Source organism: Lepidochelys kempii, chromosome 1 (genome assembly GCF_965140265.1).
Source record: "Lepidochelys kempii isolate rLepKem1 chromosome 1, rLepKem1.hap2, whole genome shotgun sequence".
In the NCBI taxonomy this organism is placed as follows: domain Eukaryota; kingdom Metazoa; phylum Chordata; order Testudines; family Cheloniidae; genus Lepidochelys; species Lepidochelys kempii.
Window position 1 is genome coordinate 59,541,173 of NC_133256.1, and position 17,183 is coordinate 59,558,355.

The following is a 17,183-nucleotide window of genomic DNA, read 5'->3' on the forward strand; positions in this document are numbered from 1 at the left end:
TCTGTGAAATCTAACATTGATTATTTTAAAATTACCAATACCAGTAATAAATGTGCCTTTTCTCTACAATAGTTTTTAATCTATGGTAAAGAGAGACTTTTTAATATCAAAAGGATACAAAATCTAATAAAGGCTATATTTTTTGCCTCGCTGAGGGTAGCTGAGTCAACAAAAAATGATAGTTTCACTATATGCTAAACCAGTTAGATCAGAAATGCTTTATACCACCACTCTGAAACATTTTCTGATCAAATTTTAAGCCACTGTGTGTTTCATACATAAGGTATACACACACAATCCTCTGTTTTCAGCTATCTTCCATTAAATAGGTGAAGTACTTCAAACAGTAACACAATTTGCTTTTTGTAAAGGTATCGTATAAAACCAAAAATACCGAAAAAAAGGAAACAAAGCTACCACTACAACATTCTCAGTGCTAACCATTCTTCAGCAATGCCACATTATAAACACATTTTTAAAGTAAATATTAAAATTTAACTGGTCAGTAAAAAGGTATTGTCCATTCTGCACAGAGTAATTCAAAATGCTATTTTTAAATAATTTAAACCTACCAGACTTCAAAGAAAATAATTAAAACAGCTTTTACATCCATCCTCTTCCCTTACACAGTTAAATGCAAATTCTCCTTACAGCCATACTCCTGATATCTCAGGGCATACATAGCTGATACGCCACCTACTGCAAAACTGAGCTGACAATCCATGCAATGCTAGCAGCACTTCCATTCCATCACCGTGCTGGAGCCGAATAAAGGTGCTTTTAAAATATCTCTTTTCAAGCACACAAGAACAAGGCAAGATAGCTGTCTTTTTAACTTGGCTTTAAGAATGGAGCGAAAAATAAACAGAAGAGAAAAGGAACATGAAGAAAAGCACATCAACTCTGAGGGTACTGAAGAAAGCAAGAACTGTAAAATGCCTCTGATTACTCTCAATGTTGGTGGATACCTGTACATTACACAAAAACAAACACTAACCAAGTACCCAGACTCTTTTCTTGAAGGTGTGATAAATGGAAAAATCGTCTGTCCATTTGATGCAGATGGCCATTATTTCATAGACAGGGATGGACTCCTTTTCAGGCACATTCTGAACTTCCTACGAAATGGAGAACTTCTTCTACCGGAGGGGTTTCGAGAAAATCAACTTTTGGCACAAGAAGCAGATTTTTTTCAGCTTAAGATGTTAGCTGATGCAGTGAAATCACGGTGGGAGAAAGAACAGACAGCATCCAGAGAGACTACTTTCCTGGAAATAACTGATAGCCACGACCGTTCACAAGGTCTTAGGATCTTTTGTAATGCTCCTGATTTCATAGCAAAAATCAAATCTCGCATTGTTCTGGTGTCAAAAAGCAGGCTGGATGGATTTCCAGAGGAGTTTTCAATATCTTCAAATATTATTCAATTCAAATACTTCATAAAGTCAGAAAATGGTACACGACTTGTACTGAAGGAAGACAACACCTTTGTCTGCACCCTGGAAACTCTTAAGTTTGAGGCTATAATGATGGCTTTAAAATGTGGATTTAGACTGCTGACCAGTCTGGATTGTTCCAAAGGGTCAATTGTTCACAGCGATGCACTTCATTTTATCAAGTAATTACTTCTATCACCAGACAAAGGCATCAAGCACGCAGCCAGTAAACCTCATTAAACTGCAGCATCCAGACATCACAAATAATGTATCTAACTAGCCCTGTACCACAGAGCTCTGCTGCTAATGAATTAATGTGAGCTAATGGTATGTAAATTCCATAATGACATTAATCTCTGGGTTATTTAGGCTGAACAAGTATCTTATGTTTAAATTTAATAAAAATGTCTGCTAAACATTGTAAATACAGATTGAGTGCTGCTACTATTTGCATATATTTTTCCTTCACGTTGTCTTTCACCCAGAGAGTCTAGCTGAAATGGTTTGTGTACTTGTGTGATTAACATGCATACACCTTATTGTTCAGTTGAACAGTGGTGAAAGTATTTTCATATAATATGCAAGCTTGAAACATGTTTTGCTTATGACAAAATTCACACTGGATTTTAACTGGAATAAAACATTTTGAGTGTTCATTACAGTTTCTGCAAATCTATTCAAAGCTGAATTATACTGAAATTACAACAATAGAAGACTGCAAAAGGCTGTAAAAGCCAACAATTTGATTTTAAAATTAAACAGATTTCAGAGCTCGTGTATTGGAATCATCAAATTTACAACTACATCATTCATTTGCTGAGAATCCCTGAAGAAATGCCTCCAATAACAAAAGCCAAATAATGCTAGTTTAATTTACTTTACTTTTTATTACAGGAAATATGTGAATGCATAAAGGTAGGTAGAGCACTAGATATATTTCAAAAGTATATATTTTGAATGGTTTATTCAAAGGTTTTGCATAAAATTTAATGTAACAGGTTATCAATTACATATTACATTCAAATTTTGAAGTTGACATTTTCCACTTGTTGTTGCTGTTCATAAAGAGTGGCAAATGAACAGATCTATTGCTTTGTATAATGTATTACTAACCAGTAAGTGGAACTTTGAATTCTGAATAGATCACCTGCTGATATTTAAAACGCATTAATGTAAGGGGCAGATAAGGCATTTCTCTCCCTTCTCACTTCCTTAATATTTATCCAGTTCTTTCTTTCATATACAATTTTTAGTAAGGGAACAAGTTACATCATCCACAGTGCAACTAGAATTAATGAATCCAGAAGTAAACATTAGTTAAATATCTGTCAATAAGAAAACTTGGACCAAACACAACCTTCATGTAAGCAGGTGCAATTCCTATTCACCTCACCTTTGGGTCAGTTGGAGTTGCACCAGCTTATGCAAGGTCTGAATTTGGCCCTTTGACTCTATCAACCATGCACCGTTCAACTGAAATCAACTGTGAAGAAACTGATGCTCATTAAATTTTTAAAAACAGTAGTTTTTTACTAAATAAGACTGGAGTTCTTCGCTTTATTAGTATAAAAAGTGAATTCTACATAGGAAAAAATAAAAAAGTTTTCATTCAAAATAGGATTCTCACTACACTAAAATTTCAATCATGTTGAATAACACGACTGTCACCAGACAAGCTTAAAGCACCATTCTGTCTTGGATTTTAGACAGGACCAAACCAATTTTTAACAAGAAATGGGAATACACTGTGTGTCTATCCTGTAACTTGGAACTGTACTTCAACAATAACTGGGAATAACTGTGTGTCTCACTAGACATAATTTGCAATATAGAGAGGACTGAAATTTCCAGACAAGAAAACAGACACACTTAATGACTCAAAATGGTATTTCTATGTGGGAAAAAACAATTTTTTTACTGAAATCTCTCTGGAATTCTTCCCCAAAATGTATAAGATCACCACTCCAAACTATGCATTTTTCTATTTAGCTTATAGGTACAACACTCAGGAATAGTTATAGCATAGTGGTATGTGGGAAAGTTACCATTTTAAACTGAAGTAGTTTCTAATAGATCACTACATTGTCATTTTCACAAAATGTTTTCAGATCAGTATACTTTACAAGAAACCTCATTAGCCATTAAATTAGTAAACATAGCGCTGTCAATAACTCCTATTTGAAGTGACTGTGAAAACTTACATGCACCAAGTTTGATACAGTACAACCTCAGAGTTACAAACTGACCGGTCAACCATACACCGCATTTGGAACTGAAAGTACACGGTCTGGTAGCAGTGGAGACCAAAAAAAATTTTTTTAAAAAGCAAACTACAGTACAGTACTGTGTTAAACTACTAAAAAATAAAGAGAAAGTTTAAAAAAAAGATTTGACAAGGTAAGGAAACTGTTTCCATGTTTGCTTCATTAAAATTAAGATGGTTAAAAGCAGTATTTTTCTTCTGCGTAATCAAGTTTCACAGCTGTATTAAGTCAACATTCAGTTGTAAACTTTTGAAAGACCTATAACGTTTTGTTCAGAGTTACGAACAAACTCCATTCCCATATTTTTCTGATTTTTAATGGACTCTGAACTATAGCAAAAAGAGATACCATGGCACAAAATAATTGTGAACGAACAGTAAGAAAACCTTTAGTGGACTTGTCATCTCCATACTAGAATGGGTAATAAATAGTAACTAGGCAGACAACCTAAGAAAGCACCATAACTGCCCTACAAATCATAAAGAAGTTTGTTTCCAGTACTGTCAAAACAAAAACTGTATAAGCACAAAGTCTGGAGGAGGCTGTCATTCATAAGATGTCAAATCATCCATTTTCTTAAACATTTTTGGATATAATCTTCAGTTCTATTGAATGCCTGATTGGGATTTAAAGTGACTATTGAATTTTAAATAAAGAAAATAGTAAATATTTATTTTGATTGTAACAGTCATTAATACAAAAGATATACTGTCTTTTACCTTTTCAACTGACTTCTTGGCATTTGACCTTTAAAGAAATTGAAGTGGTTTAATGTCAGAGAAGTACTATTTTCTTTACCTTAAGATTTCACACTCAAAAAAAAGGGACTGGGGGAAAGGAGAGCGCAGATCTGGTGATTCTGTCTTTACTAAGGGAAATTGTTCTTCACTATTAAAAAATGGTAGTCCATACTTAAATTACCACACCAGCCCACCCATAATAGCATAAAACCCAACCCCATCACAAATACGTTTACAAAAAAAGAGTAAATCACACTACAATGCTTTTAAAAAGGTTAAATGAAAGCTTTTTACTTGACAAGACCTAAGTCCAGGGTACACGCTGCCTTCTAGCAGCTGATTACATTACTATCTGAAATAATTCAAGAAGCTTCACCACAAACATGTGTTGTATTGGAGGTCAGATATGCCCAGGGGAGAAAAAGAATCCTATGCCCAGGACTAAGAAACAAAACTTACCCATTATATTACAAAATTTGTGGGTTTAAGTCTCAAGGATTCAGGCTATTAAACAATTCTTATTAGAAAGCTTCCCAATTCTCATTTAAAATATCATTGGCATCAATGTTTCATACAAGCACTTGAGAGCGCCTGCTGCCATATCGACGTCTACCTCCTGTCTGAAATTTGTCAAGCTCTGTCTCTGAAAGTGTATTTTCCAAAAAGTTTATGCAAAATCCCTTCAGCTGTCTGAATAAGGATTTATGCAGGGGGACAAGAGAATTTTCTCCCTCTCCACATTTAAAAACTGGATACATTGCATTAGACAAGATTATAGTAAGAACAATTTGTTTGCAACTGGATACAGACTTGGCAGACCTGTACATTTGCTCAGTTTGAAACATTGCTGGATATTCACAGTATGCAATTTTCAAATAGAAAAGGTTTCCTTTTTAGTCTACAGATGCACCAATAGATCAATACACTGCATGTGTGCACAGCTAGTTAGGTGTACATTTGAATTCAAACACAGCTGACTTTTGCCAGAGAAGGTAGTAAGATATGCAACCCAGTTATCTTCAGGGATTTTCCCCCTTTTATCCTGAAAAAAAAAAAAAGAAAAAAAAAAGAAGTAGTAGAAAATTGCATGCTAAGTGTTAATATTGATACAACACTAGAGTTACAGAATCAAGTGCTCAAAGGTCAGAAAATACCTGAAGTTAAGATTGTTCTGGCAATGCTAGCTTTGGCACTAAGTACAGGTGAAGTATTTTCTTTTCCTCTTTTTCTTGTTAAGGGTTAGACTAATGGTGTAATGGTTTAAAAAAAAAATAAAATAAAATAAAACCACCCTAAACTCCATATTCCCTAAATAAGGAGTAAACTCAGTTTACCCAAGTTCACCCTCGACTATACTACTAATTAGACTGAACTGTTAGGTTCAGCTCTAAATATTAGGCAGAATATAACTTCACCATAGGAGGAATTTAGAGTAGCAGCCGTGTTAATCTGTATCCGCAAAAAGAACAGGAGTAGCCCTGTATCCCATGAAAGCTTATGCTAAAATAAATTTGTTAGTCTCTAAAGTGCCGCAAGTCCTCCTGTTTTTTCACCAAAAGGAATTGCAACTCAGGCCATGTCTACACTAGCGAGCTTAGGCTCTGTGTACACTACGCGACTTTTAGCGACACGGCTGTGTTGCTATAGCCATGACATTAAAAGGCGCGGTGTAGCCGCTGTTTGTGGGCGCTCCTGCCGACAAAGCGCTGTTCACACCGTCGCCTGTCATCAGCAAAACTTTTGTCTTTTGGGGGAAGGAGTGTTTTGTTGTTTTTTTTTAACACCTCTGAATGGTCATTCATTTGCCAGTGTAGACATAGCCTTACAGTGTTGTGCAGGTTTCCTTTGAGGATGAGGACTGATAGGTCTGATACAGAGTGATTGCTTTGTGAAAAGTGTTCACCCACAGGTGACAGTGTATTTTTGTCTTATTTTCCTGTGATAAGAAAATGGTTTCACCCACTTAATTGTTATTGGGGCATTTAATGAGGTATACCACATGTGATATCCATGGATCCTACACATGCCTCTTGAAAGATGTGTTTGTGGGGGGTGCTGATCATTGCAGAAGTGGAAATGTGTCTGCAGGTTTTGCATCTGTTGTTCTGGCAGGGTCTGGTGCTGCTGTGAGTTGGTGTGTCCTGGGAAGCTTGTTTCTGATGATGAGCTTGGAGAGGTTGGTGGGTTGTTTAAAGGCCAGAAGTAGGGGTTCAGGAACGATTTCTTTCAGGATGGGGTCCCCATTGAGTATGGGTTGTAGTTATTTGATTATACCACCTGTATAGAATCCATATCGGGTAAGTGACAAGTAGAGGTCTGCCGTCAGAGGAGGTTCTATTTCTGTACCCAAGCAGGTTCTCTTGGGGTATTCCATTATGAGATTTATTTCTCTGGTGGAGTGTCCTTTTTTGGTGAAGGTGCTTTTGAGTGTATTACAGTGTTTATCTGAGACTTTCGCCTCAAACCATATTCTGTGGTATCTCAGTGCCTGGCTGCAGATAGCAGATTTCTTGGTGTGTTTGGAGTGGTTACTGGATCTTTGAAGGTAGGTATGGCGATAGTGGGTTTCTTATCTATAGGGTTCCATTGTTGAAGCTGATTATGGTGTCCAGGAAGTTGATGTTAGTGTGGGAGTGTTCCAGAGAGATTAACGCTGCAGGAGTTGATCAACTTTAATGCTTGCTTCCCCAATGACCATGTTTTATATCATCACCTTAACACTGCATTAAACAACCGTATGTCTTAGTTAAATTATCATTGCATTTGTAACTATAACAACTGAATAATTGTCAACTAGTCTGAGATTAAAATATCTTTTAGGTAGATATGATTTATTTAATTCCTAATCTGAGGAAAAAATGAATTTAAAGAATACCATGTAAGCTTTTATGACATCTCACTTGTGCCCCAAACAAGTGAACATGCATGGCTGAAAAGTTAATTTATGAAAATTCAGTAGTGATTCAGTTAATTGGTGTGACAGGTTAGGCAGAGGCAAGAGAGAACAAGACAAAAAGGAACAGCATTATGTTATGAGGTACATTTATTCACTGAAAGGAAAACATCCAGAAGGGTTCTAAGAGACTGGACTAGAACAAGCAAGCAGATAGAAAACAAACTGAGTGAATGGAAAGAGGAAGCTATTGGTTTGGGGAGGGAAATCAGAGATATTAAAAGGTAGCTCAGGTGGTGGTGGTAGTTATCTTTTCATAGAACATTAGCAAAATTACTCTCGTTCAAAGTGGAAAGGGATGGAAGATTTAAGGTGAAACAGGAAGGTTACGTTTCAATAGGAATTGAGGATTGCCAGCAAATTCTGCACTTAAGACACAGAATATTGGATTTTAAGCGTTCTGAAAAAGGTGCTATACTGAGTCAAGCAAGATTTGAAAATGTCAGAGCAAACATACAAACCAGAGTCCTCAAGGTACCAGACAGTAGTTTTATAGGCCCTGTGGTGGTTGTCATACTAGAGGAACTGTCCAGATTTATGATAAATGGAGTAAGCTATATAAGAGCAAGAGAACAGAACTTAGATAACCAACCATCACAGGGGGATTTGTCCCATCTAAATTAGGGAAGATTAAAAATTTTGAGTAGTCAGCTGGAGAAAGAGATGTAGAGGTTGTTTTGTTTAAGAGTTTGTCTAGCTTAGAAAAATGGGTCAGGTTTAGCTAACATTATACCTTGACCAGCTAAACTGAGGGGTAATAAGGTTTTAACCTAGGTCTATACTAGTGAAAAGATTTTGATTAGGTTGGGGCTGGCTAGCCTTTTGTTAGATAATCCTTCCTAATGTAGACAACCCTAAGGGAGAAATGTTAAACTTGACAAGGAGATGGCCACCAATAGTGAAGCCAAGGGCAGTTCAATGAAGAAGAGAGGTAATTCTGCTATGTCAATTAAAAACAAGTTTATGAGGTGTGACAAAGTTCCTCCTCTACCTTGGTGGGTCTTGAGCTTATTGGCGGATTTGCTCACCTCGGAGATTCACGGCAGCCCTCAGTTTGGCCGTTTTTGTGAACCCACAGTCCAGGTCAACCCCTCCTGTGTCTGATCAGGAGTTGGGAGGTTTGGGGGGAACCCGGGCCCAAACTCTACTCCAGGTTCCAGCCCAGGGCCCTGTGGAAAGCAGCCGTCTAGAGTGCCACTTGGAACAGCTGTGCGACAGCTACAACTCCCTGGGCTACTTCCCCATGGCCTCCTCCCAACACCTTCTTTATCCTCACCATAGGACCTTCCTCCTGGTGTCTGATAATGCTTGTACTCCTCAGTCTTTCAGCAGTATGCCTTCTCACGCTCAGCTCCTAGTGCCTCTTGCTCCCAGCTCTTCACATGCGCACCACAAACTGAAATGAGCTCCTTTTTAAACCCAGGTGCCCTGATTAGCCTGCCTTAAATGATTCTAGCAGCTTTGTTGATTGGCTGCAGGTGTTCTAATCAGCCTGTATGCCTTAATTGTTTCCAGAAAGTTCCTGATTGTTCTGGAACCTTCCCTGTTACCTTACCCAGGGAAAAGGGACCTACTTAAACTGGGGCTAATATATCTGCCTTCTATCCCTCTCCTGTAGCCATCTGGCCCAACCCTATCACAGAGGCGATAAGGGTGTGACATTCACTAAAGTCATTGAGAAGGAAGAAGACATTTGAAACTAGTAAATTAACGTGTATAAAGCACTTTTAAGATAAAAATACTACATATCAATATATGGAATGTAAACTTAAATGTTTGTCTCCAGAGATCATCATTTACACAGAAATAAGCATGGATGAAAAGTGAGGTGAGAACTCCAGAAGGAAGTTAGGGTTTGATGTTAAGGAGGGTAGATGACAGTGTGAGAGCTGTAGAGTCTTAATAATCAGGTAAATTGAACAGGAGAGGAAAGTACAGTCACCTGCTAACAGCAGCGTTAGACTCTGGAGAATGATTTTACTGAAGTGTGGTATAAGTACCACATGCAGCTAAAGAAACAGTCTTTTAAAAAAATAGTTTCTACCTGTAGTGGCAATAGATTAACATCATTTCCATTACAGATATGTCATTTAAAAACCTCTAGAATAGAGTATTACTCTGCTACTTCAGAAATAAAAAGGTCCCCAAACTGTTAATTGCAATTGTACATAATAGCTTTTCACTTAAATCACTCCTAGACTGTGAAGACATCTGAGCTCAAGTTAACACACCAACATTTTAAAGTCAAAAAATTAGGTGATTGTTTAAAAATAATCCACCCAAAAAGTCTGCAAATATTTAGTTAATGTTGGTATTGAAAATCACACACACACACCCTTACCTTGGTTTATCCACTCATTATGGTGGCGGGAACCCTATTAGTTGGTCCTTGAAAAATGTGTTTGCATTTTCTGGTGAGTATGAGAATTACAATAGCATAGTCTTTGTTTGTATGATCCTGTGAAAGAGTGCAGGGAGTTAACAGGTGAGTCTGCACTCTGATCACTCTGCCACCAATTAGTTCCCCAGAGAAAGCTGATTAGATAATTAAATTCAATTATCCCAAGGGGGGGCAAGGGCTGGGTGAGCTAAAGATACAATTAGCCCATCAGCTCAAGATTGATAAGAAGGGCACAAGGAAGAAAGGGACTGGGTGAACAGGCTAACTGAGCCCACTCTCACGAAGATCCTAGAGAAGGGAGACCTCTGCTCCTCAGGCCTTAGAGAAAGGGCCAAAAGCACAGGGAACACTGTAAATAGCACTCCTGCACAGGACCGTAAAGATGTTGTTGGAGGGAGCACATATAAACAACAGTGTGGATACCTAACCAGTGGAGGTTTCTGAGCAGGTTTCTGTGATGCAAGAAGCCAGGAGCAGACCACAGCCTGCTATAGATCCCTATATTAGATGCTCATGGGACATCTCAAAATATATTATCTTTGTGGACATTTAGAGAAGCAACCAGAAATCTGTTTTTCTCCAATAGCAAATACCTTTTCTATTATCCAAACAGTGTAATTAAAAATACTCTTAAATGCTAGTTCTACTTGACGCCTAGAAAATGTGGGAAATTGGCATTCCGACACCACACTCTTGAGATATGCAATGACAAAGACACACAATAGAAGACCTTTCCAAATATTAAACAACAGTTGTTTCTTTGAAGTCACGTATCTCAAATGGATGAGTCTGATTAATCTCAAAACTACTAAAAAATTCTGTTTTGGCTTATCATATGCAAAATTGCAGGCAGAAAGTGCTTTTTTGTGGATGTTTGGGGAATGGGAAATTCACAACTGTATTTTTAATATAAAGTACTAAATACAGACATGCTACTGCAGCCCCACACCTTAGAAACAGATCTTAAATTTGAGAGATGATTAACAGATTGAGGAAAGAGAACAGGTCAGGAGTGCATAAAGAAACTGTTGATGAAGAAGGAAGGAGAATTAAGCAAACAAACGAGTGATGAGGGGAATAAGTATTCAGAAACAAATAGAATAAGCAACTGCAACACCAAATTTAGTATAGTTTGTTGCCTCCCTAGTGCTTACATACATCAGAGATATTAAACCCTGTTGGAAAGTACGGGGGAGGAAGCAGTATATTTGTTCAATGTTGAAACCAGTGACACTGAGAAATAAATTAGAGATCCTGCAAGCTTGGTTGAAAAAAATCAGTAAAATCAAGAAAAGGCCTCTTATTAATACTAAGAGTGCTTTGTCTAAGGCTTTCAGCTCTCACAATATTTCCACCATCAGGTCTGAAGTCAGTAGAGGACAATGTGTTTGCATCACAGAACTGAAAAAACAGGAGAAAAATAGATGTTCATTTGTTCTGAAAAAATTACAGAGGCTGAAGATGCCTTATCTTCCGGGAGCCCCACCTAAAGTAGCAGTGGTCACTGACAAGGCATTATAATCCTCTATCTAGTCTGTGGAGCCTGGTTTTGTAACGTGAGGCTCACTCTGGGGATTCATCACAAAGGAAATGGAGGAAGATCCTGCAGTTTCTGAGCGAGGAGAGTATTTTGGTTTACTCTACTACATCAACAACCTAGGCATGTCTGACTTGTCTAGAGAGGCAGGGAACTCTGAAAAGGAACACAAACTTTGCACTTAGAACAGAACCTTGTGGCCTTCAGTTCAGACAGCACATGCCAAGAGTAGTGATCTAGATTGAAAGCTCTGAAGTGAAGTCAAATTGTCTGCATGAGGCACAAACTTTCTTTTTTATTATTGAAATAAATTACAGTTAAGGTAAACATTAATTGCTACTGAAAGAAAACCACTGCAAACTGAAAACATGACAGTGCTGTTAAAGCAAACAAATATAATAAAATATTCATAGTATACTGAAATGTATAGTTGGCCATTAGGGACTTCTGATATTTATAATTGCTGACCCATGTTAATGCATGCTCTTGTCCTTATTACTAGTATTCCCTCCCTACTTCTTCCTAATGTTTGTAATATCCATTGTTGTTCCATGTTTTAATCTAGACTGGATACACTCTGGGACAGGGATTGTTATCCTACTCTGTGTTTGTATAGCAAATGAAGCCTCAATCCTGACTAGAGTTTCCAGGCACTAGTGAAAAGTTCATAATATAAATGTTGTGTGTATCTGCTCAGTCCTGAAGACACTAAATAGGAGGCAATTAGGGATCCTTGTCACATATAACGTCACAAGCTGGAAAATGGTACATTTCACACTTGAATGGATTTTTTAACAATTAGGTTGTGTGTGTTTTTGGAGAGTAATTAATTTGAGTATTGCACCATAACTCTTGTTGATAACCATATTTCACAGAGTTACAGCTTTCCTTCAAAACGTTATTAGTAAAATATATGTTGAAAGATTTAAGTGGAAGAAAGGAAATCTAATTTGAGCCTAACTAACAGCAAATCTTTCTTAAATTGTTGCACAAAATTACATAACTTTTTTATGGAAATTTGTATAATTTTACTGTTCTCCCTGCCCTACAAAAAAGTTTGCACTGTATTGCATATTTTCCAGCACAAATGTCATCGAAATACTCTAAATCATTTCCTTTCTTTCCACATTATTTCACATTCTTTACTATATTAGGTTTATCCATATACAGACAGTTTAAGAATTAAGTATTTTTGCCTACAATTTGCCAGCACATGAATATCTGTGGCAGACAAAATTTACACACTAGGTTCACGCTGTACTGCCTGAGGTATAACAAATAATTAACTCCTTTTGCTTGAATGCACAAGGAAAACTATAAAGAGGATGCATCTCTTCCCACCAGAACAGAAGATATCAAGATTGCCCACTGGCAAGTTCAGGAAAAGAATACGAGTGACAAGTTGTCCAAAAGGAATATATGCGTTAAGTAGCAGTTGTTCAGGGCTTGCTATGAATTCATGTCAAGATTTTGAAACCTGAATTTAGATGTATTAAGTGTATGATCGGCTTGCTACAGCTCCAGGTATCTCATAGATACAAAACTTATAATTCACATCAACTAGTGAATAAACACGCAAGTCACAGACATGCACATACTCTCAAGGAACAATATCAATTTAAAAGAACAGAGTAATTTTATTTTCATCAATAGATAACATCTGTGTATACCCATTACATACAAAAGCTGTGTGAAAAGAATATTCAGTTTGCAAAGTTAGGCATTCAAAATTTAGAAAATGTCAGCACTAAGGTTGCCCATGCAACTTTAACCTACACAAGTGCATTATGTCACGGTTTTCAATTATATGACCACACATTTCTTCCACAGCACCTGTTTCACAAAGGATGGATGGTACTCAGGGACTGAGGCTACTGTTGAGTATTTCTTTTTATTCTCACCAATGTGGCCCTATACCTTCTCTCCTGTACACCACCCATACCTTGCATTACATATGGAATTGATTTCTCCCTGAGGTTTTCTATGGCACCCATCTCCATAGTATCTGAGCCTCAAACACATTCATGAATCTGTCTTTGCAGCACCCATGAAAGTTAAGGAGTGCTTTTACACAAGAGAAATGAGGACACAGATTTTAAGGCCAAATCTCACAAGAATTTCCACTAATTTGGGGTGTTCCAATTTAAGGCAGTTAGGGATGGATTCTTCCAACTGCTTATTTTTGATAATAGCACTTTTTATGTTCAAAGCACGGTATATACATTAACTAAACCATTCTCATTACCCATGTGAGGAAGGTGGGTAGGTATTATAATCCTCATTTTATAGCGAGGGAAATAGTGACATGCCCAAACCCACGTAAAGAGCCAATGACAGAACCAGGATTCGAATGTAGGGACTCCCGGTTCCTAACCCAGTGCTCGTTCCTGGAGACAGTGGTGTGTTACTGCTGAGCATCCACAGCTTCCATTGACTTCAGTAGTTGTAAGCGCTCAGCACTTCTGAACGTCAGGCAAAGGTGTCTCACATTGAGCACACAGAAAGCAAATCACACACAATTAGTGGCCACCTCTGAAAATGTCTGGTTAAGTGACTTGCTTGCATCACATAAGAAGTCAATAAAACAGCCAGTTCTCCTGCGTGTCATTCAGAAGCCTTAACCATGACACCACGTACTCTTTTCCTACACTCATCTGCTTAATCTGCTTTACACCTTCCAAGTGAATAAGTCAGGGACCTACAGACAACAGCCTCGATCAATACACAACCCTGATTCAGTCCCTGAGCATTGACCGCACTACACACCGAATGAGGCAGGATCCCTATAGAAAAAATAGTATGTGATCAAGCTAATTGAAGACTGGCTCATAAGGTGTACACAAAAAGGGACTAGATTAGGGTTAAGTGGGCAACCTTATTTCTGGTATTTCCTAACTTTTGAGTGATTGCCCTTGCAGACCTAATAACATTTATTTTTGCAGAGCTTTTTTCTCTTCTTGCCATGTAATTTCCTCATTTAAAAAAAAAAGAAAAGAAAAAGAAAAATAATTCTATTACGAGTGGGTAAAACGGATAAATAGAAATGTGTTTATTATTTCACTTTTTCTTATTTTATTCATGTTCTGTTGAAGCCTGTATCTAGACTGCTAGTCTAGATCAATAAAAGAAGGGTGGCGCTAACCACTGTACAAGCATATATAAGAAATCATCCTTATCTCAAAACTGCTTAGCGTAAACTGACAGACATGGCAGACAAAGGGAAGGGTGAAGAGAGATGCTATACACAAGCAGAATGATTCAAAGGTAGTTTGCAAATGTCATGTTAGATTCATGACTTTTCTGGAAGAGAAGAATATAAGAACATAAGAATGGCCATACTGAGTCAGACCAACGGTCCATCTAGCCCAGGGGCGGCCAACCTCAGTCTGAGAAGGAGACAGAATTTACCAACGTACATTGCCAAAGAGCCACACTAATATGTCAGCAGCCCCGCATCAGCTCCCCCCACTCCAACCTGCAGTGACTCCTGCCCGCCAGCAGCCCCACCTATCAGTGCCTCCCGTTCCTCCCCATGCCTCCCGCCCGCCACGATCAGCTGTTACACAGTGCGCAGGAAGTTCTAGTGGGGCGGGGGAGAGAGTGAGGGGCCACCCCTGACCTAGCCAATATTCTGTCTTCCAACAGCGACTGGTGCCAGATGCTTCAGAGAGAATGAACAGAAAAGGGCAATTTATCAAGTGATCCACCCCCTGTCATCCAGTCCCAGCTTCTGGCAGTCAGAGGTTTAGGGACACCCAGAGCATCTTGGCTAATAACCATTGATGGACATATTTTTATCTAATTCTTTTCTGAACCCATTCATACTTTTGGCCTTCACAACATCTCCTGGCAACAAGTTCCACAGGATGACTGTGCACTGTGTGAAGTAGTACTTTTTTGTTTTAAACCTGCTGACTACTGATATCATCAGCTGACCCCTGATTCTTGTGTTATGTGAAGGGTAAAACACTTCCCTATTCACTTTCTCGACACCATTCATGATTTTACAGACCTTCGTCATCTCTTTTCCCATCTGAACAGTTCCAATCTTTTTAATCTCTCTTCATAGGAAGCTGTTCCATATCCCTAATAAATTTTGTTGCCCTTCTCTGTACCTTTGCCAATTTTAACATATCTTTTTTTGAGATGGGGTGATCATAACTGCACGCAGCATTCAAGGTGTGGATACATTATGGATTTATATTGTGGCATTCTGGTATTTTCTGTCTTATTACCTATCCCTTTCCTATTAGTTCCTAACACCTAGGGTTTTTTTTTTTGACTGCCTCTGCACACTGAGCAGAGGTTTTGAGAGAACTACCCACAACTCCAAGATCTCTTCCTTGAATGTTAACAGCTAATTTAGGCCCCATCGTTTTGTATGTATAGTTGTACTGTATGTTGTATGTAGAAGTGTTAACCAAATAAGATAAATGTGACTGCCAAGATTTTTTTCTGTAAACATCCATCAATTTGTTAGTATCCATCCCCTTTCTCTAGTTTTTTAGATTCTAAATTCTTCAGTTAGGGATCATCTTTTCATTATGTGTACACAAGTGCCTGTATAATGGGGCTCCAATGCCTGATAAAAGTCTGTAAGCACTACTGCAATACAGATAATAATGTGGCACAACAAAATCCCAAACTACTGCACTTATTTACTTCATTACATGGGGTGGGATCTGAGTTACTATAGAGAATTCTTTCCTAGGTATCTGGCTGGTGAATCTTGCCCATATGCTCAGGGTTTAGCTGACAGTCATATTTGGGGTCGGGAAGGAATTTTCCTCAAGGACAGATTGGAAGAGGCCCTGGAGGTTTTTCGCCTTTCTCTGTAGCATGGGGAACGGGTCACTTGCTGGAGGATTCTCTGCTCCCTGAAGTCTTTAAACCACGATTTGAGGACTTCAATAGCTCAGTCATAGGTGAGAGGTTTTTCGCAGGAGTGGGTGGGTGAGATTTTGTGGCCTGTGTTGTGCAGGAGGTCAGACTAGATGATCATAATAGTCCCTTCTGACCTTAATATCTATGAATCTATGTAAGCATGTGGTCAATAGGGGTAGGTCACGTAGAGTGCCTACGGTGGGAGAGGTAATAATTTAATAATTCCCCGGAAGAGAAATGGAGTGTGACAGTTCTACTGCAGTCCAATTTTTAAAAAAAAAGAAAAAAAATCTCCAATAATGTTAAAAGAATACAACATAAATGGTACCATTCTGAAAGATTTTAGCAATTACTAGCTGCTGTACATACACCAGCTGAAAGCAGCAAATCTCAGCTTCCAGATAGTATAAAACATTCACCTCTAAGTTCATTACAGACCAGTTGTTTAAGTTACAACACAGTTAAAATACAAGAGTAAAACAGTAATTGGAATGAATAGATTTTAACAAATAATCATGCAACATTCCCAACTATAAACACACTATGGAATTGTACAAATGCATTCCCAACTCAAATACTTCTAAGCACTCATCATGATCCCTTTGACATGGTTAGTCCATTTTATCAGAAAGCATCTCAATCAGCTCAGTACTGGAAATCTATCCCCTCTCAGAAATAATTATTCCCAGAACTAAATGGTATGCTCTTTCAACAACCTTTAAAGCTAAGATGTGATTCAAATAAAAGTCAAAATATTGGAACATTAAAAGATTTATATGGAGGTGGATGAAAAATAATATTCTGGTGAGTCATTCTGAAACAGTTAATATTGGACATGTGTTTAAGGATTGTTTTGAGGGAAGAAAAGGAAGAAGCCAGTCTTTGCAAGCCATCTAAATCTAAAATCCCTTTCGTTACCATTTACTGAGTGTCATCATAGCCCTTACTGTACTTTATTTGTACATGTA

General features: G+C 38.0%; 2 protein-coding genes across 6 annotated transcripts in view; one reads left to right on the plus strand and one right to left on the minus strand.

Moving 5' to 3' along the window:
* GTF2F2 (general transcription factor IIF subunit 2) overlaps positions 1–17,183 on the minus strand; it is a 127,638-nt gene that overhangs the window by 86,404 nt on the left and 24,051 nt on the right. The gene's annotated exons all lie outside the window — the stretch shown is intronic.
* KCTD4 (potassium channel tetramerization domain containing 4) lies at positions 691–2,090 on the plus strand. The gene has a single exon (XM_073345039.1). The coding sequence runs from the start codon at positions 849–851 to the stop codon at positions 1,620–1,622; it is 774 nt and encodes a 257-aa protein (XP_073201140.1). The 5' UTR covers positions 691–848; the 3' UTR covers positions 1,623–2,090.

Excerpts from the sequence above, each read along its gene's own strand:
- KCTD4 (XM_073345039.1), top strand. The coding sequence starts at position 849 with ATGGAGCGAAAAATAAACAGAAGAGAAAAGGAACATGAAGAAAAGCAC.